Here is a 22,434-nt window from a genome sequence, read left to right as displayed (position 1 = left end):
ATCCAGTCAGATTCAAATAGGACAATTGCATCTGCCTCCATAATGATGAGAGTCTCCACTTAAAGCTACCTGTAAAAGATGAAGTTCTGATTTGGGAGTCCATACTTCATTTTATCTTTTTCCTTCACTATACAGGCATTTTTCAAGAAAATGATAAAGAAAGAAATACCAAACTAGTTTTTCTCTATTTGTATTCTTTATAAAAATTGTTATATTATGAGTAAGTGGCATAATTCAAAAAATAAAATCAAAGTATAATAGATGAAACAAAGTTAGATAGTATATTGATTGTGGGCTTTGCCTAGCTTTAACGCTATACGATATGATTATCAAGTAAATCAAACTGTGGTATGCACATGTCATCAAGTTATATAGTTTTATATATAATATAACTGTATATCAAGTTATATAGTTTTGATCAAATTATATAGTTGCATATAATATGAGTATATATAATATATGCATATATGATATATTTGGATATTTTGTAGAACACTATTATCCAGCATGGCATGGTCATTATTCTTTGCAAATTAGAGCAGCTTTGTTTCCCACAAGAGACCTTCATAAGACTGGGTCTCTAATGTCCCCTTGTGAAAGGAGAAAATAAGCAAAGTTTAGGGGTCAGGGTTTGGGGTTCATGGAGGGCTTAGAAGGTGGCACACAAGGGGTTAAAGAAAGCCCAGGAGGCTCTGCTTAAGTCATAGGGGGCTCTAGAGACCACATACAAGGAACTCATGAGGGGAGATGTATAGGCATGCATGAGAAGCACAAGTAGCTCAGGAGTCAATACACACAATGACGCAGAGAGATTCCAAACGACACAGAGAGATTCCACACGACCCTGAGAACAGGTGGTTAAGATTGCTGAGGAGAGACATGTTTGGTGGTGTAGCTGCTTAAAAATAGCCTTTTCCTGAAGACAAACTCCATATACACTCCTGCAAGAACCACAGGAATGAACTTAGGTTTATAACCTTGGTACTAAGCCATCTCACTGTCTCCCTGTGGGGTTCTAGTTTTAGTTTTTTAAGGACTCTCTGTACCAATATCACAGTGGCTTCATCAATAGACAGTCCCACTGAGTTTCCCTTTACCCTGAATCCTTGCCAGCATTTACTTTCATTTGTTTCCTCAGTGATAGCCATTTTGGCTCAGCTGGCAGGGAGCCCATATGTCATTTTGATTTTTTTTCCTAATAGCTAAGGATATTTAGCATCTTTCTATATATTTATTGGTTTCTTTTAGAGAATTGTCTGAAAATTCACTTCTTTCATTTATTGAATTAATTATTTGTGAGTGGTTGTTTAGTTTTTGAGTTCTTTATGTATTCTGATTGTTGGTTCCTTGTTGGATATACAGCAGACAGATATTTCCTCCCATTCTGTGGGCTTCCCTTCTTCTCTATTTCCTTGACTGTTTAGATGCTTTTAGTCTCATGTAATCTCTCTCATGTCTCCATATTTCCTGGGAGTCGAAGCTTTTTTTTTTTTTCAGAAAGTTCTTGCCAATTCCTGTATCTTGAAGTGTTTGCTTCTAGCAGTTTCAAACTTCAGGACTTACATTGAGGCCTTCAATCAACTTGAAAATGGCGTTTGTTTGTTTGTTTGTTTGTTTGTTTGTTTTACAAGGTAGGGTTTCTCTGTGTAGCAGTGGCTGTCCTGGAACTCACTCTGTAGACCAGGCTGACCTCGAACTCAGAAATCCACCTGCCTCTGCCTCCCATGTGCTGGGATTAAAGGCATGTGCCACCGTGAAATTGACTTTTAAACATATTTTATGGCTAATTAATTTGATTTCTCTTCATTAATAATTGATTTTGCTAACTTTTTAATTTATATATCATAAAAATATTTAATGCATGGTACACATATGCCTTATCCTTTTTTTAGTTCTATATTTTGTAAATAATATTACTGAGTGAAAAATTAAAATGTTTTTAAAAGCATAAAATATGTTGACAACCTTATTTTTTTAAAGATTTTTGTTAAGGCTTACTACTACATTCAGGAATATGGAAAAAATAGTACAATCTAATAGGGACAGAATTATAGCTCAGTGGTAGAGATGCATGTCTCAGGACTCCATAAAAGATAAAACAAAAACAATTTATATGATTCTTAAAAATAGTCAGGCGGATTCTGAGTTCGAGGCCAGCCTGGTCTACAAAGTGAGTTCCAGGACAGCCAGAGCTATACAGAGAAACCCTGTCTCGAAAAAAACCAAAAAAAAAAAAAAAAAAAAATAGTCAATGTTCTGTGAGCAACCACTTAGTCAATACATTTTTTTCTTCAACTGTACATCATTTCTTCTATCTAATTACCAACAGAAGACTCAATTTGTTTTTCTTATCCCTTTTCCTTCCTTCCCACCCTTGTTCCCTACTTTGTCCTTTTCTTATCTAAGGTCACCATTGAATGATTTTCGTGGAATGAATCCTTAATTGTGCACTGTATTGCTTGTGAAAAAAAACAGTCTAGAAGTTTGTGTTTCCACTTGTTTGCTCAGCAATGCTATAAAAATCGCCACGCCAATTTTTCCTTTTGCAAGATTTCTCCTTGACGACATTGCATTAATATTCCTTCCCTAGGCAGACTCCAAATGTGGTGGCTTTTAGCAACAACATGTTGTATGCTTCTTCCTGGACCCATAGATGGCTATAAGCAAGAAAGCATCACAAATCCTGAAGCCAATATGAATATTGTAAGTCATTCGCTGAGAAAAAAATAAGATAAGAAATTGGTCACATTTTCGGTATAATTTGTGTATCAAGAATTTCTCTAATGACTAAATTTGGGCATCCTCTTTTGGTCCTTCTCAAAACTAACTAATCTTAGAATTGAAAGCTTGAACCCACATTGGAGCAACAACCCTGGTGATCTGAGATCATATCTAGCTGTAGCTTTCTGAAGAGGAGGTTCAAGATTTATCTTGATAATTTCCTGCCACATATCCTTGAATTCTTTCTGGAGCTTTGTATAATCCACCTTCATGATTTTGTGAGCTACATCAGTGTACTTAGAGGGTTTAATAAGCCAGGTTTGGCTTATGTTTAAATAATTTCGTATCATCAGTGGATTTTTTGCTATATAGGAAAGGGCAGATGATACATGTCCACTCTGTGCATTTGTGATAGTGGATTAGTAAATAGAACAGTGGATGTACCATGACATACAGTCTGTCTTCAGAATCTAGGCTATTAACACTATTCTGAGTAACAGCATAATTCAAGCATGCACTCTGTGCCTCACATGAGCAAATGTGTAACCTTGTAATAATGGTATAGACTGTACAGCTAACCTTACTGTCTCATCAGTAAATCATTTACCTCTTCTAATGTATTATCTTGGATAAATTACTAATTTTCCTGATCTTCAGTATTCTCAATTCTAAAATATTTACAGTTCCATCATAAAGACTTCTTCACAGGATTGATGAAAGTAGAGCAAGCTTATATTCTACAACATTTGTTCTTGCTTCCATGCATGTCTGTGGACAGGGAAGATTCTGATGGCCTTCCAACTCATCATGTATTCTTTTATGCTTTTCTTTCCATCAAAAAGGCTGGCCTATAAAGACTATATCTAAAACTCCATCAGACGCTTCATATATGTGAAAGAGAAGCGTGAGTTACAGGGGTTTTTGTTTGTTTGCTTTTGTTTTGCAATTGTCCTTGCTCTATTCTTGTGAAGTTAACTTAGTCTTCTGTCTCCCCTGCTGTGGCCTTTTCCTTTCCTGGATTCTAATAATCACCTCCTTTTATATCCATTTGGAGCCAAATTTGTAGGAACTCACTTATTATTAGTAGCCACAATATACTTTCCAATTTCTTGTGGTTTCCCACATTAGTTAAGTATTTCTATTTCTTGTTGCCAAAACATCTTAAGAATAGACGACTGTGGTTGGTAACACTAAGCCCACAGGCATATTTAGACACTAGCCTAAAGATACTAAATTTGGAGTCCTTCCAACCATATGTTACCCCTTTGCATTCAGTCCCTTCCTGATACATTTTCTAATTTGTTATAATTTTCCTGCTATATGCTGTTGCCTAGTGCAGACGTTGGTGAAAGGACTATGTTGTAGCGTACACATAAAAAGCAAACTGAATTATAGGTATGTGTTTTTCAGAGTGAACTTATTTCTTACTGGGGCTATCCTTATGAAAAGCATGATGTTATAACAGAGGATGGTTACATCCTTGGGACTTACCGGATTCCTCATGGGAAAGGATGCTCAAGGAAAACAGGTATGATTTACTTTGCTTTGAAATAAAAAAATGCCTGAAATGGACTCGTCTAGATGTCCTGGCAACAGCAGGATGCCTTCGCTCAAGATAAATCATGGTCCTTTTATCAGAGAAGAAAATGTGTCTCCACCTCTATTTAATTTACACAACTCTTAAAAAGAAACTTTTTCCAGTTTTATATATACTGCCTATTTTGACTTTCCTTTTTTCCATGTCTTTGTCCCCCCTGCAGAAACAAAATACCAAAATGAAAGGAAATAAGTCCTCATCGCAATAGTTCCTCCATAGTTTAGAAACCCAAGAGTCACCCTTGATCTGCTCCTCTCACTGACATCCTAAATGCGGCCAGTCCTCAAAAATTTTCAGTTTGCCTTCCAAATCTACCAATCCTGAACATTTTTCTTAGCTTTAATGATATTCAAATTCAAATAAATTAGATTTTAATTTATTTTTACATGAATATTTTGCCTGTGTATATGCCCATACACCATGTGTGTGTCTGCTGCTTCTAGAGGCCAGAAGATGGTGTCAGATTCCCTGATCCCAGTGTTACACATGTTTGTGATCTGCCTTTGTACATGCTGGGAATCCAATCCTGAGTCCTCTGCAAAAGCAACCAGTTCTCTAAATCTGAAATGTCTCTGCAGCCTCCAATAAGATGCTTCTTAAGAAATAAAATAATATGAATGAAAGTAGTAGTAGAGTTAACATTTATTTTGCTGTAAAGTCTTTTACATTTTATTTTTAATTGAATTCTTAAACCTTCCCTATGAGAGAGCATTTGCTCGTATTTATCACTATATAAATAAACAGGAAGTATGTATATACATACATAGGAAGATAGATTTTTGAACCAGAAAAATCTGGCTCTAATAAACCCCTACATGACCCTACATGACATAATACATTATACATAATCTTCTCCTTATAAATGAAGAAAATAGGGCATAATTGTGTGTCCCAGGTAAAGAGTCTGTAAAAGACCAGATCCCTAAAAGACCAGGCTTACCCGGCACAAAATCTAATCTTTTAACTTTGCTTATGTGAGTATATGTCAGAAAGCAGAGTTTGCAAGAAGGCTGAGGAGATCAGGAAGGAAACCCTTGCTGTCTGTGTTTTCCAGCTCCGAAGGCAGTTGTGTATCTGCAGCATGGCTTAATTGCATCTGCCAATAACTGGATTTGCAACCTGCCCAACAACAGCTTGGCTTTCCTTCTGGCCGATAGTGGTTATGACGTGTGGTTGGGGAACAGCCGAGGAAACACCTGGTCCAGAAAGCACCTGAGACTGTCACCTAAATCACCGCAATATTGGGCCTTCAGGTAAGAGAACCTTGTTCTTGACTCACTTACAAGCATAAATTCTTGCTGGTTTTCCTTCGCTGGCCAAATGCACCTGATAGAAATCTGCAAGAAGCAAACTAGAATTTCCTCCCGCTTCTAGGCTTTCCTCCATCTCATCTAGTTACTGCTTGTTTTTAAAGCCTTGTTTCCTTCCTGGTGTGACTGACTGGGGTGAGGTGGGGTGGAGTCAAAGCTTGTATCTGTCTGTTCGGATTAAAATGTGTCTAAGTAGCAGAGAGTTTTTCCTGAAGCCTGACTCGCTTAGTCACAGGGGTGAGGCTTGCCCTTCCTCGGAGCTAAGAACACGCCACTGGGATCACTAAGGCCACTGGCTTCATTGCCTCGTTTCTGTGTTCTTTCTGGAACTCAAGTAATATTTCCTAAATATCTGGGATAAATGGAACATGACTGAGCCATATAGAAAAATTATCAGTAGGCTTTCCATCAGAGCCTTTTTTTTTTATTCCAGTTCCCCGACAGGGAAGAAAGCAACATGGGAAGCTGTTCAGACACACAATGTTGTCACTCTCCCTTACATAGAGTCAAACCCGAGTATCAATGCCTGCAAGGGCTGTTTGCAAACACTGCAGGTCCAACAACCACAGATCCTCATTTCTAATTTTACCATTCCTTTTTTTCCCCCGGCAGCTGGGACGAGATGGCGAAATATGATCTTCCAGCTACAGTCAATCTGATCTTAGAGAAAAGTGGACAAAAGCAACTCTTCTATGTGGGCCACTCGCAGGGCACCACAATAGGTGTGTAGGGGCTGGATGAAATCGGACAATGTCGAGTGTTGTTTATGGAAAGGATCAGGTGGTTAGTTGGTTGGTTGGTTGGTTGGTTGGTTGGTTGGTTGGTTGATTGATTGGTTTTCTGTATAGTCTTTAGTTTCAAGACTTTGAAAAACTATTTTCTCTAGTTATGTTCTAAAGAGTAAATAAGGCAAGAATGACTATGAGAAAGCCGTCCCCAACACTGAATTTGGAGGTTGATAGAACTTAGTTTTTGTTCTCAGGAAACACTGAGACCCCAGGTTATTTTCTGAGGAAACAAAGATAAACATTTTCCCCTTGAATTTCTCACATCAAGAGAAGGACACTGGGGCTAGAGAAATAGATGGCTCAGAGGTTAGTAGCACTGACTGCTCGTCCAAAAAGTACAATTCCCAGAAACTACATTGGGACTCATAATCATCTATAATAAAGTCTGGTGCCCTCTTCTGGTTTGCAGGCATACATACATGTAGAATAATATAAACTGATAAATAAATCTTAAAAAAAAAAAGAGGACATTGAAGCAAAACCATGGAATTATGAAACTGATTATATGCTACAATCAGTGAGGGTTTTCTTTTTTAAAATTAATTTTACTGTATATTTTCTTTATCTATATTTCAAATGTTATCCCCTTTCCCAGTCCCCCCCACACACACACCAGAAACCTTCTCTTCCATCACCCCTCCCCCTCCTTCTATGAGGGTGTTCCCCCATACACCCGCATATCCCTGCCCTCACAATCCCCTACACTGGGGCATCAAGCCTTTACAGGATTGGATTTGCAATGACAAGATAATTGGAAGTCTGTGTGAACTAACGTCTTTTTTCCCTGCAGCGTTCATAGCATTCTCTACGAATCCAGAGCTGGCTAAAAAAATTAGGCTGTTTTTCGCACTAGCTCCAGTGGTCACAGTAAAATACACTCGAAGCCCAATGAAAAAATTAACCACCCTTTCCAGGAAAGCTGTCAAGGTATGTGAATTCCTCTAAAGCGGGAGAAACTGTAAATCCCCCTGTTTCCATAGATACCAAGAGAATCCTTGGCATCTTTAAAACTGTTAGGGATGTAAATTGATGATCAAGCTTCCATGGAGGTTTGCTGATGATCTTATCAGTGAGCTCAGAGAACTTGACCTGATGCCTGCTGCTCTAGGGTCTTTATCTCTGTCTACAGAACATCTCTCTAGTATCACCTCCCAATCACAGCTAAAGTGAGATCTGACTTGGTATTTCTGAGGAATCCTATTCCAGTTCCAACTTCAGTTCCCTTTTCCCACATATTTAGTACCTGTCATCTGCAGTACTTTGATAAAGGGTTTTCTGAGTGGAGTGAAATAGCTTCCTGTGGTTTTGAGATGTATTTTGCTGCTGATGGCTAAGCATTTTTTACACACACTTGAAGATTGCTTATGTAACTTCTTTTGAGAAACATCTATTTAATTCTATCCCCCATTTAATTGGATTTTTATGTCACTAAACTGAATCCCTGGCATATTTTGAATGTCAACCACATCAGATTTTGCAAATATTCTCTCCCTTTCCGTGTGGCCATTTGTTGCTTCCTCTGCTATTCAGAAGCCTCCAAGTTTTATAAAATCCTATTTGACTACTTTTGATTTTGTTTCTGTATTAGTCAGGGTTTTACTGCTGTGAACAGACACCATGACCAAGGCAACTCTGGCTACAGGTTCAGCGGTTCAGTTCATTATCATCAAGGCAGAAGCATGGCAGCATCCAGACAAATGTGGGGCTGGAGGGGCTGAAAGGTCTACATCTTCATCCAAAAGCAGACAGAAGAAGACTCCAAATAGTGCCACTCCCTGGGCCAAGCATATTCAAACCACCATAGTTTCCAATGATGTGAGGAATCTTATTTTTAAATCCCTTGTTAATTCTAACTTCCCAAAACAAGTTTCCTACACTTTCTTCTGAGAGTTTTGGGGTTTGCATGAAAACTTTATCTTTTTTCAGTTTATTTTTCTGTACAGTAAGAGGAATAGCTTCAGTTCCTGCTCATGCACATCCAGTCTTTGCATCAAGATGTATTGAAGAGACCAGTCTTTCCCAGTAGGTGTTTCTAGGTCACATGGCTATCACATGTGGCATTATTTCTAGTTTCTCCAGATTCTCTTCCATTGGCCTGTGTGTTTGCTATGTCAATGCCATGCCATTGCTATCCATGTAGCTTTCTGATTTTGTATCACAAAATCAGGTAGTATGTCTCCAACTTCTTCTTCTCTCAATATTGTTCTAGATGTTTAACTGTAGATCGTGTCTCTAGCTGCATATGTATCAGAAGATGGCCTAGTGGGCCATCAGTGGAAAAAGAGGCCCATTGGTCTTGCAAACTTTATATGCCTCAGTACGGAGGAACACCAGGGCCAAGAAGTGGGAGTCGGGGGGAGGGGAGTGAGGGGGAGGGTATGGGGGACTTTTGGGATAGCATTGGAAATGTAAATGAAGAAAATACCTAATTAAAGAAAAAAGAATGTTAGGATGTTTTTCTTATTTTATGAAGATAGGATGGTTAGTGTGATAGCAATTACATTTTAATTATTTTTGATAGGGTCTTTTAATACATTCAAAGGGCATGTCTAGTTTTTATGTCCTCTTTGTTTTTATCCACTTTACACTTCTCATTATAGAAAGATTTTCCTGTTAGTTAGTATATTCTAAGGTATTTTTTTTTTATTTTTTGTGGTTATCCTAAATGAGAATGCTTTCTTTATTTCCTTTTTAGAATAATTTTCTATTGGAATGTAGAAAAGGTACTGAAGTACACATATTGATTTTATGTTGGATTCATTTATTAGTACTAATAGTTTTTCTCTTTTTTTTAAAGTCTGGACTTTATCCCCCTTCTGGTCCACCCTCTGACTGTTTCACATCCCACACTTCCCCCCACCACCACCTCCACCCACCCCACCCCACCAGACCGCCCCATTCCCTGGGGCTCCATGTCTCTCAAGGGTTAGGTGCATCTTCTCTGACTGAGTCCAGACCTGGCAGTCCTCTGCTGCATATGCGTGCAGGGCCTTATATCAACTGGTGTATGATGCCTGGTTGTGGCTCAGTGTCTGAGAGATCCCAGGGGTCCAGGTTAGTTGAGACTGCTAGTCTTCCTCTAGGGTGGCCCACCTCCTCAGCTTCTTCCAGCTTTTCCCTATTTCAACCACATGGCTCACCAGGTTCTGTCCATTGATTGGGTGTCAATATCTGCATCTGACATAGTTTTGCGGTAGTCTGTGATATTTTTATATGTATGATCATATCATATGCAAATAATGACAAGTTGAATTTCCTCTTTCAAAACTGTAGAAATGATCAGGTGTGATAGATAGTGCATGTCTATAACCTCAGAAGTCTGGAGTGTGAGGCAGGGGGATGGTAAGTTTAAGGCCAACCTTGACTACAGAATGAATTTGAGTTCAGGTGGATCAATGTATTAAATATACTTTCTCAATAAATAGAGATGGATAGTAAATAGATAAATGATGCTCTTTGTTTCTTTGTCATGCTTTATTGCTCTATTGAGGACTTTCACTCCTGGTTTATATATCGTGATGACAGTGGACAATCATCTTGTTTCTGATCCTAGAGAGCTTGCAGGTTTCCTCATTTGTGATGCTGCTAGCTGTGGGGTCAATATGTCTGGATTTGATTATGTTGGACATATATCTCTCCCACACTAATTTATTTATAGTTTTTATCATCAAAGAATGTTCAAGTGTATTCAAAAAGTACTGGATCTATTGAGGTGATAACATGATTTTGTAATTTATTATTGGAAGGGGATATATGACATAAAGTAGATGTGGGTTGTTTTGTGGACAACTTTGTGGAGTTGGTTATCCTCTTCCAACATGACATGTGTTCCAGGGATCAAATTCAGATCACCAGGCTTAAACAAGTGCCCTTATGTGCTGAGACATCTCACCAGAACAATAATATGTTTGCTTGGTGTTTTATTTTCTGTTGTTGTTATTGCTGCTGCTGCTTCTGCTGTTTTTCATTCTGCTGGTCAGTCATAGCATGCTTTTTCATTTGCACATTGACTCTTGCTAATTTTGACAAATGTTAGTTGATTGGAATAAATTCTGTTTTCCATGTGATATATTTAATTTACTAGGTTTTGTATTAGGCATATTTCCATCCTTTCATTAGAGATTAGGTATCTGTAATTTTCTGAATTTGTTGTTTCCGTGTCTGAATTTGGAAGAACTCCTTCTTTTTCAATTTGAATGCTTTTAGAAAATTTGGTATTAACTCTTCTATAGATGCATGGAAGAATTCAACAATGATACCACTGTCCATAAGCTTTTCTTTGATGAAAGACTATTCTTTATCAGTTCATTATTATTATTTTTTAATCCATTCAGGTGTCTGTTCATTGTCCTCTATTGGCTAGGCATATGCATCAGTAAACTCACTCATTTCTTCTAGGGTGTAAGTGTTGGACATATAGCTATTTGTAGTTGTTGGTGCTGGGAAACAAACATGGAAAGAGCAGTATGTGCTCATAAGCACTGAGCCATCTCTCCAGACCATGAGTTTTAATTTGTAAAGACTCATAGAGGTTTTACTTGTACCTACCATATGATCTGTTCTGGAAAATGTTCTGTGTACTGACTTCTCACTGTCAGCACTTGTTCTTGGAATTGCTCCATTTTTCTTATTAAATTTAATTCAATCCACTTGAGGACAGGTCTAAGGACTAGAGTCGTATAGAATTGGGCTCTTGTTGTGTATCTGTCTTGTGCATTTGTGACTGTCAGTAAGCGATTCAATCTTCCTAAAGTGTGCTTTTCAAATTTATATAGAATTTTCCACACTGTGATATTCACTGAGATAATATGGGTAAGCATCATTCCTGGTCAATAACATGAGCAACACATATTGCATCTGACTTTTAATATATTAATCAAGCTTATTTTAGAGTTCAGTGCAGAACACTTGGCCTTGGTTTACTGTTGTGCCCTTCCACTCTCTACCCTGCCTCTGGGCATTTATTTCTTTGTATTGTTGCCTCTCTATTTTCTTTTGAATCGGCAGTTTACACTGAACCTTTTCTCTTTTAACTTTCTCTGCTTTATTTAATTGTTGTTATTTTTGATTCCTAGAAATAAAAGCTTGGGACTCAGATAAGCAAAGCCGACTTTCTCAAATCATTCTGTAAATGAGTGCTAGAGCTAAACTTCTGTATGATTGTTATTGGGCAACTAAAAGAAAGTGATGGTTTTGATTATATGCAATGGTTTCTTTGCTGTTTGGATGCTAGTGGTGCTTTGTTTGGGCCTGTCTAGCTTGAAAGTTGCTATACAAACCAGGTTCTGATTTGTGGCAATTCTCCTGCCTCTGCCTCCAAGGTGCAGATATCATAGGCATACTTTATCAAATATAGCTTCATAACTTTTTCAATGTTGGTCAGAAAAACCTAGACCTAGATCCTTGTCTATCTGAGTAGACCACTGGAGGAGTAATGCAACCAATGTTTTGTTAGGCAAGTCATATGTTCACATTAATACAGTGTGTAGCGTTTGTCAAGCTGGTGTAGTCATTGAATGACATATAGAAGCATCACATCTGTTTTGCCCACAGCCACAATATTGAGTTGTGGGTTTTTTTTGGGGGGGGTTGTTTGTTTGTTTGTTTGTTTTGGTTTTTTGTTTTTGTTTTTGTTTTTCAACAAAACAAAAATGGCTCAATTCTCTCAAAGGTGCGAAGATTCTTACAGGAACCTGTGTACCTATTGCCACGTCATAAATATGCTCTCTTTAGGATCAAGCTGATTGCTTGTGCACAGTAATGTGTCCTTCTTTAAATGAGTCCTGGGATTCTGCAATTTTATACTAAACTCTCCTTTAAGTCTGGATGAAGGGGTAATTCTTTGTCTTTGTACCCAAGTACATACATGCATAGTGATGGCCATAGGAGTGGAGTAAAGACAAAACTCGCACAGTTTCTCCCTGCATTTGGGAAAGCTGAACAAAGACCAAGGGCCTGTGAGGTAAATATGGCCTCTTTCTTCATGTATTTTTGTAGCTGACTACATAAACATACTGGCTATTTCATGTCATGTGCATTTTCCAATGTATGGACAGAAATAGTATTGATAAACAGAAAATAAAAGCATGAAGTTAATCAGATTAGCTATGCTTTGTAGTTGAATTACTTATTCCTGTGGGAATTCATATTTTCACACATTGAACACTGAATAGGTGTCAGTATTATTTTAAAACATAAATTCACAGTGTAAATATATGCTGCCATGATTATTAAATTACGGTAGGGACAGTTACACAGACTTACAGTTTGGTGAGTAGGACAAAATGAAAAACAGAACAGAATGAATTAGATGACTTTTGCAATGGCCTATTATCGTCTTCTGACCTGTGGAATTGAGAAGTTTGAACTTAATAGAATATCATTCTTCCCCGACATTACTCTCTTCTTCTTCCTACTCCTCTCCCATCTTGTTACACTTTCTCTCTCCTCTCCTCCTCCCTACCACCTATGTCTCTTTCTCCTTTTCTCTGTTTTCTTCATCGTTGATAGAAAAACTATATTAATAAGATCAGGGTGTCTCATATATATTTTTTTTTCATAGACTAGTAAATGTTTTTTAAAAAGCAGGAATTTCTATAATACAAAACATTTTCAAACTCAGAACTGAAGTAAATTATATCACATAGAAATTTACTGGCTCTTACCAAAGAAAGGATAAAAACTTATAGTGCATTATTGTGATAAGAGTAAACATGCATTATTCTTATTCAGTTGCTGTTGTAATAGTCAGTTAATAGAGGGTTGAAAAAAAATCTGTCACAGTTTTTATAGTAACTAGTTGTTTCTAAAATTTTTAAGAAATAAAATTGATCTTTCATTTTCCCTATAACTTGTTACCCTAATAATATGAAATTCACTCTGATGAAATGAAAGCAAGATTTGACTGATATACATGGGCTATGCATGGGAATTCAATATTTTCTTGTGTTGTGATGTGATAGATTTTTAGCTTCAACATATTTGTGTCCTTGCCTGAAATTTCACCAGTAGTGTTGCAGTGCTTAGGGTGAAGCTTTTATTTCTGGGAAAGCATTCAAGACCGTGAGAGGAAACCCTGACTGCCTGTTTCAGTTGCCATTTAGGACACTAGCTGTTGTTCTGAAACTAATTGCTAGCTTCTAAGAACTTAAGTAGCTAGTCTTCAAATATAAGTGATCACCTTCACAATGGTTCTGTTTAGGAGGTGCCCATTCTCCTCTATTTTATAGTTACAAAAATGTAGACAAACAGCAACTAAATTCTTCTCAAGTTATATGGAGAGTCTAAAACCATGTAGAAATGTTTTACCAATCTCTGTGCAGCCTATTCTCTAAGGGAGCATGCCCAAAGCATCCCAATGAATGAGTCTTATGAAAAGTTTCATGGGAGTTAGGAGTATTACAAAGATAAAACTTCACAAGCCTTGTGGTTTCACACAGGATCAGTACTGTTACTGCCCGTGCAATCCTTGCCTGGATGGACAAACGTTCTCTGCTCCCGACATCCATTACCTATGACAGTTAGTGATGTTCTACACCCATCTTTCAGGTATTGTTTGGTGACAAAATGTTCTCCACTCACACGTGGTTTGAACAATTCATTGCTACCAAAGTGTGCAACCGGAAGTTATTCCATCAGATATGCAGCAACTTCCTGTTCTCTCTAAGTGGATTTGATCCCCAAAACTTAAACATGGTAGGTATAAGTAATCACTTCCTGAAAAACAAAGATTTTGTTGCAAGGGGGTTGAGAGTTCACTTTGGATTTTGTGTAAATCACATTAGATGGCTTCTGTTTTGTCTTTTGAAATGTAATTAATGACTTCATAACTTCAGTCAGGGTTGAGAGTTGACTATCATATATAAAAACAACTGGAGAAATGGCTTGTTCACATAGCTTCAATTTTTTTGCTGTGGCTAAAAATATATCAATAAAAAAATCTCATTATTTTCATTAGAATTATGATTATTTTTTATAGTTTTATACTTCACTATCTTTTTTCCATTTTATTAGGTATTTAGCTCATTTACATTTCCAATGCTATACCAAAAGTCCCCCATACCCACCCCCCCACTCCCCTACCCACCCACTCCCCCTTTTTGGCCCTGGCGTTCCCCTGTACTGGGGCATGAATTATGATTATTTTAGACCTACTAAAGTGGAATCTCGGGGAGTGGTTCTAGACTCTGCAATTTGTTTTTATTTTAAATAAATATCCCACATCCATGAGCAATTTGGAAATGCTTATCTTATGAATCACCCCTCCACTAACTGAAAGAGATAGATTTGTCTTTCCAGTAATAGTTACAAACTTAGCATTAAGGGTCCTGAGTTGGGTGGTTACTTTTCTTTTCTTGTAAAATAACCGGTCTCCTTTCCTTTCAAAATATAAGTAGCTAACTTGACAGGCAAAGAAGGGAAACTTCAGAAGTTACTCCTCACATCCCAGCTAGACACGGACTGTTTGAAACCAGAGGTAGCACACAGCAAACAATGGTCTCCATCCATCTCAGAGCTTTGGCCAGGAGCCTGCTCTCCCTCCATTTTGTAGATAAGAGATTCTCTCTAAATTGCCAAGGCTGGCCTTGAACTCACTATGTAACCCAATTTATTATACTTCTGTCTCTGCCTCCTGAGTATTTGGAATTGCAGGGCTGATGGCCAGGCTCCAGGCTTTTTATAAAAGCCTTGTTTTATGCAAAGCATAGCCACTGCCTTTCCATATTCTCAAGTCAGTTCTTTAGTGAAACTGTGCTTGCTAATCAGGGAGATGTAAGAATGTCATGCGGATGAAAACATGCCGCATAGGCTGAGCTAAGCAAGTTGACCCAAGTGTCTGATAAAGACATAATAAAGCAACACCCTTGACTATAGAGGCCCTCTTTGGCCAAATCCCTTTTTTGACTGTCAGCTAAGGACTAAATTATAGAATGTTATAACATCAGGATGATCAGAGCGACACATAACCAGCAATGCAGCTTTTGTGGAACTTCATGTCTGAGTGGCCTCAAGATGAGAAATGATCTCTTTACAGAGTCGCTTGGATGTTTATCTGTCACAGAGTCCTGCAGGAACATCTGTTCAGAACATGCTGCACTGGGCCCAGGTACATGTTCTTGTGTCTTGTGTTTTCTCTCTCTCTCTCTCTCTCTCTCTCTCTCTCTCTCTCTCTCTCTCTCTCTCTCTCTCTCTCTCCATATCCAAATACCTACAAGACCATTGAGGTATAGTTCCAGAGAGCTCCATGTAGGTTGTATATGTACCTACCTAGCCTGGTGATGCTTCTAGAATCCACACCAACTCCTCCTTTTGGTTACCTTTGCTCCCAATCTATTCTCCTTGTCTTCAGTGTCTGGGTTTAGAGCCTGATTTCCACATATTCTGACTGAGTTCCTGTCCTTAGGTTCCTCACTTAGCCTGTTTGGGGAAGGCTTTTATTTCTTCTTCTGGGAAATCATTAGGTTTGATACAACTTTATGTAAGTCAATACAACCTATTCCAGAAAGACCTGTTCATCGTCCAGTTAGCCCATGGGGTGTTTCAGAGTACAGAAAGAATTATTTTTTCTGAATAAAGGAAATTCTATGGAGGTATTAAAATAGATGAATGGCTTGTGGGTTTGCTCTCAGTTACAATTTCATTTGATAAGATTACTCAATAGCAGGTAAGTTCAAGATAAATTGTGTTCAATTATGTTGCATAACTTTCTGAGACAAGATGTGTATGAGTGCATATTAATTCTTTATGTAATACTGTTTTTATCAGTAATTTTTATTCTCTATCAATAATTTCAGTCCCACCCTTTTAAAGAATTGAACAAAATTAGCATAATCCCATCAATCTGTGTATGAGAGGAAATGAGAGAGTAATTTGCATTTTAACATATATACTAATATCTTATGACCCATTTTGAAGGTGAAAATGGGAATCAGTTACAAATAGTGTGAAAAACACTGGGGATTTCTGCAAAGTTTGTGGAGATCGATTTTGTGTTCCTATTAGTGAATGCTGGTTTAAGCATGGAACCAACTACTGTTGAGGACATGGGAACAATCTAGAGTGGTCCTATCTTCCTAGGAAAATCAAATTCAAGTTCACAGCCAAGGTGTAAAGGTAGGCATTCCCACTGTTTCTAAAGCTTAGCTCACAGATCTTACTCACAGCACGACACAAGGCTTGGTCCTGCTCAGAAGTGGCAAGCAGTCAACACTTGCTGAATATTCTCCTAATAGTGACAAACACATTTAATAAAATGGAATGCATGCATAATAGCACAAAGGCACTTGCTGGTAGATAGTAAAGTGGCAGGTTGTGGAATGATAGACATACTCATTTTTAGTGCTGGAAATTGTGGCCAAATTTTCTATAAACGTGCAGATATAAATTCCTGAAATCTAGTGTGTAATGTAGCATTTGTTAGTATTGTTATCTGCAGCTTTTCATTCAAAAGATATACGTGGGACAGGACATAAAAGGTTCTATAGGTTCCATGAAGCAGGATCTACTTTTATTGTTTGATTAATGTTCTCATGAACGGGCATAATATCCACTTTCTCTGTGTTTTTCTTGCTCGCTAAGTTTAAATGTACATTGTTTTCTTATGTCATTTTAATGTGTAGTTTTTTAATCTTAGGCTGTCAATTCTGGCCAACTCCAAGCTTTTGACTGGGGCAATCCTGACCAGAACATGATGCACTTCAACCAGGTAAATTATGCTAATGCTGATCACAGCCAGTGGCATGCTGCAATGAACCCAGGAGAACAGCCTCCACTAGAATATTTACGTGCTAATCCCCGTTGGCTTTGACGGTCATTACTCATTGCTGCTGGCACATGGTGCTTCTTGGGTTTTACCCTGAGCTGAGTCATTGTTTCTAATCCTCACAATGGCCACTTGAGGTAAATTCTATTGCTTTCATTTTACTAGCGGCTTAAGGAAGTACATTGCCAAATAGCTAGACAGTGGCCCACGGATTTCTGGATCTCAAATGTATTTCTCTATTTTTCTTTCACTACTCATTCCTTTACAGGAAAACAAAACAACACAAGTACCCTCAATACTTCACTAACACTGTTTTTTTTTTATATAATCTTTTTTTTTAATATTTTTTTATTACGTATTTTCCTCAATTACATTTCCAATGCTATCCCAAAAGTCCCTCATACCCTCCCCCCCTCCCCTATCCACCCATTCCCATTTTTTTTGGCCCTGGCGTTCCCCTGTACTGGGGAATATAAAGTTTGCAAATCCAATGGGCCTCTCTTTCCAGTGATGGCCGACTAGGCCATCTTTTGATACATATGCAGCTAGAGTCAAGAGCTCTGGGGTACTGGTTAGTTCATATTGTTGTTCCACCTATAGGGTTGCAGATCCCTTTAGCTCCTTGGGTATTTTCTCTAGCTCCTCCATTGGGGGCCCTGTGATCCATCCATTAGCTGACTGCGAGCTTCCACTTATGTTTTTGCTAGGTCCCGGCGTAGTCTCACTAGAGACTGCTATGCATACACTAGCAAGATTGTGCTGATAGGACCCTGATATAGCAGTCACTAACACTGTTTTAAAGACAGGACTTAAAAACATGAAGCCCATTTATCTAATAAAATTACCACTGTTCGTTGATTACTTTTAAAAACTCAATGTATGTGTTTAAGATGAATCAGGCAGAAAATGCCATCTTTTAAGGAGAACTGGCTCTACCAAATGGGTAATGTAATATTAAGATATTTCTTGACAGCCGGGCAGTGGTGGCGCATGCCTTTAATCCCAGCACTTGGGAGGCAGAGGCAGGCAGATTTCTGAGTTAGAGGCCAGCCTGATCTACAGAGTTCCAGGACAGCCAGGACTGCACAGAGAAACCCTGTCTTGAAAAAACAAACAAACAAAAAACAAAAAAAAAGATACTTCTTGACATCATCTATTAAAATGATGAATTTTGTGAATATCTTACACTAAAAACTGTACATGCTCTTGGTTCCTGTTACTTTTTCCTAACTTTGTTGGGCAACATAATCATTATTCTGACTGCCTGATGGCCAACTGAGTTAAAGCATACAACATTGGCATCGTCTATTCAAACCTGCAAAGAATAAAGAGTACAAATAGGGAAATTAATATTTTTGGTGTTTTGAAAAGTCTGGCTGTCCTCTAAAACTGCTATAGTGTAATCTGCACGGGTTTGGTGCAGCAAACACACTTTATGGCACGCTATGATGTTCTTCCCTGTTAATGTCTGCCTTTCTTGTTCCACCAAGTTTAGGGTTTCTTTAGGAAGAGCATTGTAGATGCTGGCCTCATCTTATGAACTAGAAGTCTTGGATAAAAGTGAGGTCAGAACTATGAAGTTCATCTTTGTCTTTACAGATGGAAGGAAAATCACTCACCCATGGTGAGTGAAGTTCAGATATGGTCCCTTGCTTGGAACTGTTGGTGGAAACTCAAACAGAAGATGAGCTCTGCATATTTAGAAGGCCTTAATTACAACTACAATTAATAACACCATAAATTATATCGATTTAATTACTGACATAAATCACTAGGGATTCTACAAGGAAGAAGTGATGATGGAAGAAGCTAAGGAAGGGTGATGTCTAAATAATTGAGGATTTCTCACTGTCAACTTAAAAATAAACTAAGAAGTCCTGGCAAAAGTTGCCAGATACCATTTAAAGCAGAAATTTAATATTTATTTTTGATTTGCCATCTTCTCAATGCCTAAGTTCTTAGCAGAGTTACAGTGTCACTGGAGGAATGGAATCCCAGCTTCAGGGAAGTCAGACTGACTTTGATTCTGAAAGCTTGCCTGTGACTGTTGATGCTTTCATGTTGCTTTGGTTTTCTTCAGTCTTTGTTGAGCTCTATTTTGGCAGATAAGTATTTGTCCTTTGTATGTTGCTACAAAGAAAACCACAATCAGAAAAAAAAAAAAAAAAAAAAAAAACAAGTCCATTCTTTCTCTAGTTACACTTTACATGTGGAATACTGTGCCAGGCTTTCTGGATCACCCCACACTCCCTCCTCACTTCCTGTTGTACTCTAGGCGTGCTAATCTACACTCACTTCCTTCTCTACCTTCTGTGTTGCTCTCTCAGAACTGCTAATTTCCCTTTGCTACTTTCCAAGACCTCCCACTAATAGATGATAGGGATTATATACTTTTATATTTGAAAGCACAGACTCCCACACTCCCTCCCATCAACAAAAGTAACATTCCACAAGGCTCTATCAGTGAGCTCTGCCTCAGTACCACTTTTGAAGAGAACTTAAGACACACATTCTCCTTGTCATGATCATCCCCAAGCAGAATTCCACTGTGCTGAAGGAGCTTCTGTGAGTCCTTGAGGGTCTTTGCTCTTGTCCAGGTTACCTCAGTGCTAGAAGTAGTATGTTCATGGTAAAGGTCACATGAAAACTGGACTGTAGTGACGGTTCTTTTTCTGGCTTGAAGATAGCTGTCTTCTTAATGGGTGCTCATGTGGTCTTTACTCTGTGTGTGTTCCTGGAAATGAAAGAAGAGGAGGGCACAGGGGAGAAGAAGGAAGGTTATGAGGGAGGGAGTGGTGGGGGAGGGAGGAGGATATTTTTTATGACCAACTATTCTGTAGAGTTAGAAGAAGAGAAATGTTTGAAACATTTAACCTTAATTATGCTTACATTGGAGATTAGTTATTCAAATTTTGAATTGAAGGAGAAAAAACTTCATTCTACAGTGTGGATAATCAGAAACTATTTACAGTAGTCAATTATTCATTTGCAAGTAGCAGAAACTAAATCCCTTTGAGGGGAAAAAAAAAACTCTGATTTTCTACCAAATCATCAGATTTTCTCCATTCTCTGTCTTTGAAGCTCACTCTCAGTTTTGCTCAGAGACAATTTCCATTCATTGGCTCCTTCCAAAATAGTGCTCAAATGATGGCTTTATCTCAACACAGCTCTTGACATTTCACAACCAAAGGAAAAGTCATATTTTTTGCATAGCCAGAGCACAGTGTGGCAGAAAATTGTCTGGGTCAGTTTTATAGCTGTGCCCAGATGCTACTGAGTCACTATGGTGGGTCTTCTGGCCCCAGAAGGACCAAATGGGTTACTTGGCCATTTAGAACAAGGTGTGTACTAGATCATTAAAATGAGGAATGTGTAAGGGAAAGCGTGCTGTGTGTTTAGTCCTGTACCACACTATTTCTGTGTTCAGATCGATCCTTTTAAATATACTTCAAGTGTTTGCTTTAATGTGTTGGTGTAAGTGCTCTCTGAAAAGCCTGCTGATGCACAAGTGTCAAAAGAGCCACTGAGCCCAGATTTCTGCATATGAGAGAGATGTTTATCTTGAAATGTGCACACTCTCAGGTCAAGTTCTATCAGAAAGAGAAACCCCTGATTTAGTGAGAAACCCTCTTCCTCAAGTATCTGCCCCAAAGTCCAAGTCAGGAGTATAAAGGTTATTCTTTATTTTCATAATGCATCACTGCATAAACACGCTTCCTTTGATTCCTGGCTATATCATGATGTGGGGGGCTTTCCTCTGCTGGATGCTTTTGTCATGCATTGCCTCAAAACATGCCTAAAAGCAAACAAGACATACAAACAAATATTGCAATCTCTGAAAGAGTAAGAACCTGTCTCTCTTATTTATAGGAGTTATCCTAAGATACTTTTTCACAGCCATGGAGAACAGGCTGTACAATGTTTTTGTGTTTATATGTCATTAACTGAATCTTAGTTCAACAGATTAGAATCTGAAAAATTAGCTCAATATCTAATGTTGTTCTCCCTTTTCCTTGCCTCTCCCATTTGCTTTAGCTTACACCTCCTGTGTACAACATCACTAAGATGCGTGTCCCAACAGCAATGTGGAGTGGAGGACAGGATGTTGTGGCAGATGCTAAGGACACTAAAAATCTGCTGCCTAAAGTTGCCAATCTTATCTACTACAAGGAGATTCCACACTACAATCATATGGATTTTTACCTCGGACAGGACGCACCCCAGGAAGTTTATGGAGACCTAATTAGAATGATAGAAGAATCTTTGCAAAATTAAAGGCACTCTACTTTTGTAAGTAGGTGGATGCCTTGCGGTAATAATGAGGCTGACCCTACAGTGGACGCCTCAGTAATTCTCAACTTGTATTGTCCCTTCTTTTATGTGAGGAAGAGAACTGAATGTTCTTTGTAGTCTACAGCATTTGCAAAGTTGACAGATGCCATACCCCTGGCTAGGTTATTCTATTTGGCAAAGGTGATAGAATAGGATTACTTCCTTACATGATAAGACACAGCATTATGTTTAAGAATTCTAAAGCAAGAGCTACGTCTATTGGCTTGAGACAAACAGATGTGATGAGGAGGTTCACATAGCAAGTGACAGTGTATGGCTTCTCAGAGCTGAGGATGATCTCCGGCCAATAACCAACAAGACTCAGGACCTTCAACCAGTCTACATCCACAAGAAAATCAATTCTTCCACAACTCTGCCTGAGTGTGGAAGCCTCTTCTTCTGTGAAAGCAGCCTGGATCGCAACCTGTGATTTCAGGGGCAGGGGCCTCCAGATATAACATGCCTACATTCCTGAACTCCAAAACAGTAGCATAATAAATATATTCAGTTTTAAACTGTCAACTTTATTCTAATCTGTTGTCAGTAATAATAAGATACCAACCATTAAGATATAGCAAGTATATAATACATGCAATATTTGATTCTATTAATTGCATAGTGATATTGATACCATAACTTAAAGCATTACAATCTTATAATTATGTAATACTGTATTACATGTAACAACACATTTATTACAGTGTATTGTATGTTGTTATGTAATTTCTTGAAAACTTGATATAATCTCATCTTGATTTCACCTGATAACCTTTGGTGTAATTCTCTTAATTCTCTTCCTTGACCATTCAGTTGTATCAGTTGTAGGTTATTAATGACTGAATTTTTCAGCATGTACTTAGTTGGAAAAGTCTTTCTGCTTTTTTTTTCTAGAAGAATTTTTTTCCTGATAATGGAATTAACATC

General features: G+C 38.1%; 1 protein-coding gene across 2 annotated transcripts; it reads left to right on the top strand.

Moving 5' to 3' along the window:
* The first annotated feature begins 2,594 nt into the window (after positions 1-2,594).
* Lipk (lipase family member K) lies at positions 2,595-22,178 on the top strand. 2 transcript variants are annotated; one of them, XM_021152195.2, is made up of 9 exons: positions 2,595-2,703; positions 4,132-4,249; positions 5,373-5,571; positions 6,241-6,350; positions 7,207-7,343; positions 13,965-14,111; positions 15,451-15,522; positions 17,050-17,121; positions 21,214-22,178. In XM_021152195.2, the coding sequence occupies exons 1-9, from the start codon at positions 2,602-2,604 to the stop codon at positions 21,451-21,453; spliced, it is 1,197 nt and encodes a 398-aa protein (XP_021007854.1). In that variant the 5' UTR covers positions 2,595-2,601; the 3' UTR covers positions 21,454-22,178. The 2 variants fall into 2 exon arrangements, with proteins under 2 accessions (XP_021007854.1, XP_021007853.1); XM_021152194.2 differs by having other exon boundaries at positions 2,602-2,703; positions 4,117-4,249.
* The last annotated feature ends 256 nt before the right edge of the window (positions 22,179-22,434 follow it).

Source organism: Mus caroli, unplaced genomic scaffold (genome assembly GCF_978045245.1).
Source record: "Mus caroli unplaced genomic scaffold, Mus_caroli_1 scaffold_20, whole genome shotgun sequence".
Lineage (NCBI taxonomy): Eukaryota > Metazoa > Chordata > Mammalia > Rodentia > Muridae > Mus > Mus caroli.
Note: the sequence above shows the minus strand (reverse complement) of the source record. Positions and strands in the feature narration are given on the sequence as shown.

What these genes read in the sequence shown, in the direction of transcription:
- Lipk (XM_021152194.2), top strand. Translation starts at nt 2,602, where the DNA reads ATGTGGTGGCTTTTAGCAACAACATGTTGTATGCTTCTTCCTGGACCC. An exon ending in AGGATGCTCAAGGAAAACAG is followed by an intron (nt 4,250 to 5,372) that starts GTATGATTTACT and finishes TGTGTTTTCCAG; the next exon opens with CTCCGAAGGCAGTTGTGTAT. An exon ending in ATCCCCAAAACTTAAACATG is followed by an intron (nt 14,112 to 15,450) that starts GTAGGTATAAGT and finishes ATCTCTTTACAG; the next exon opens with AGTCGCTTGGATGTTTATCT.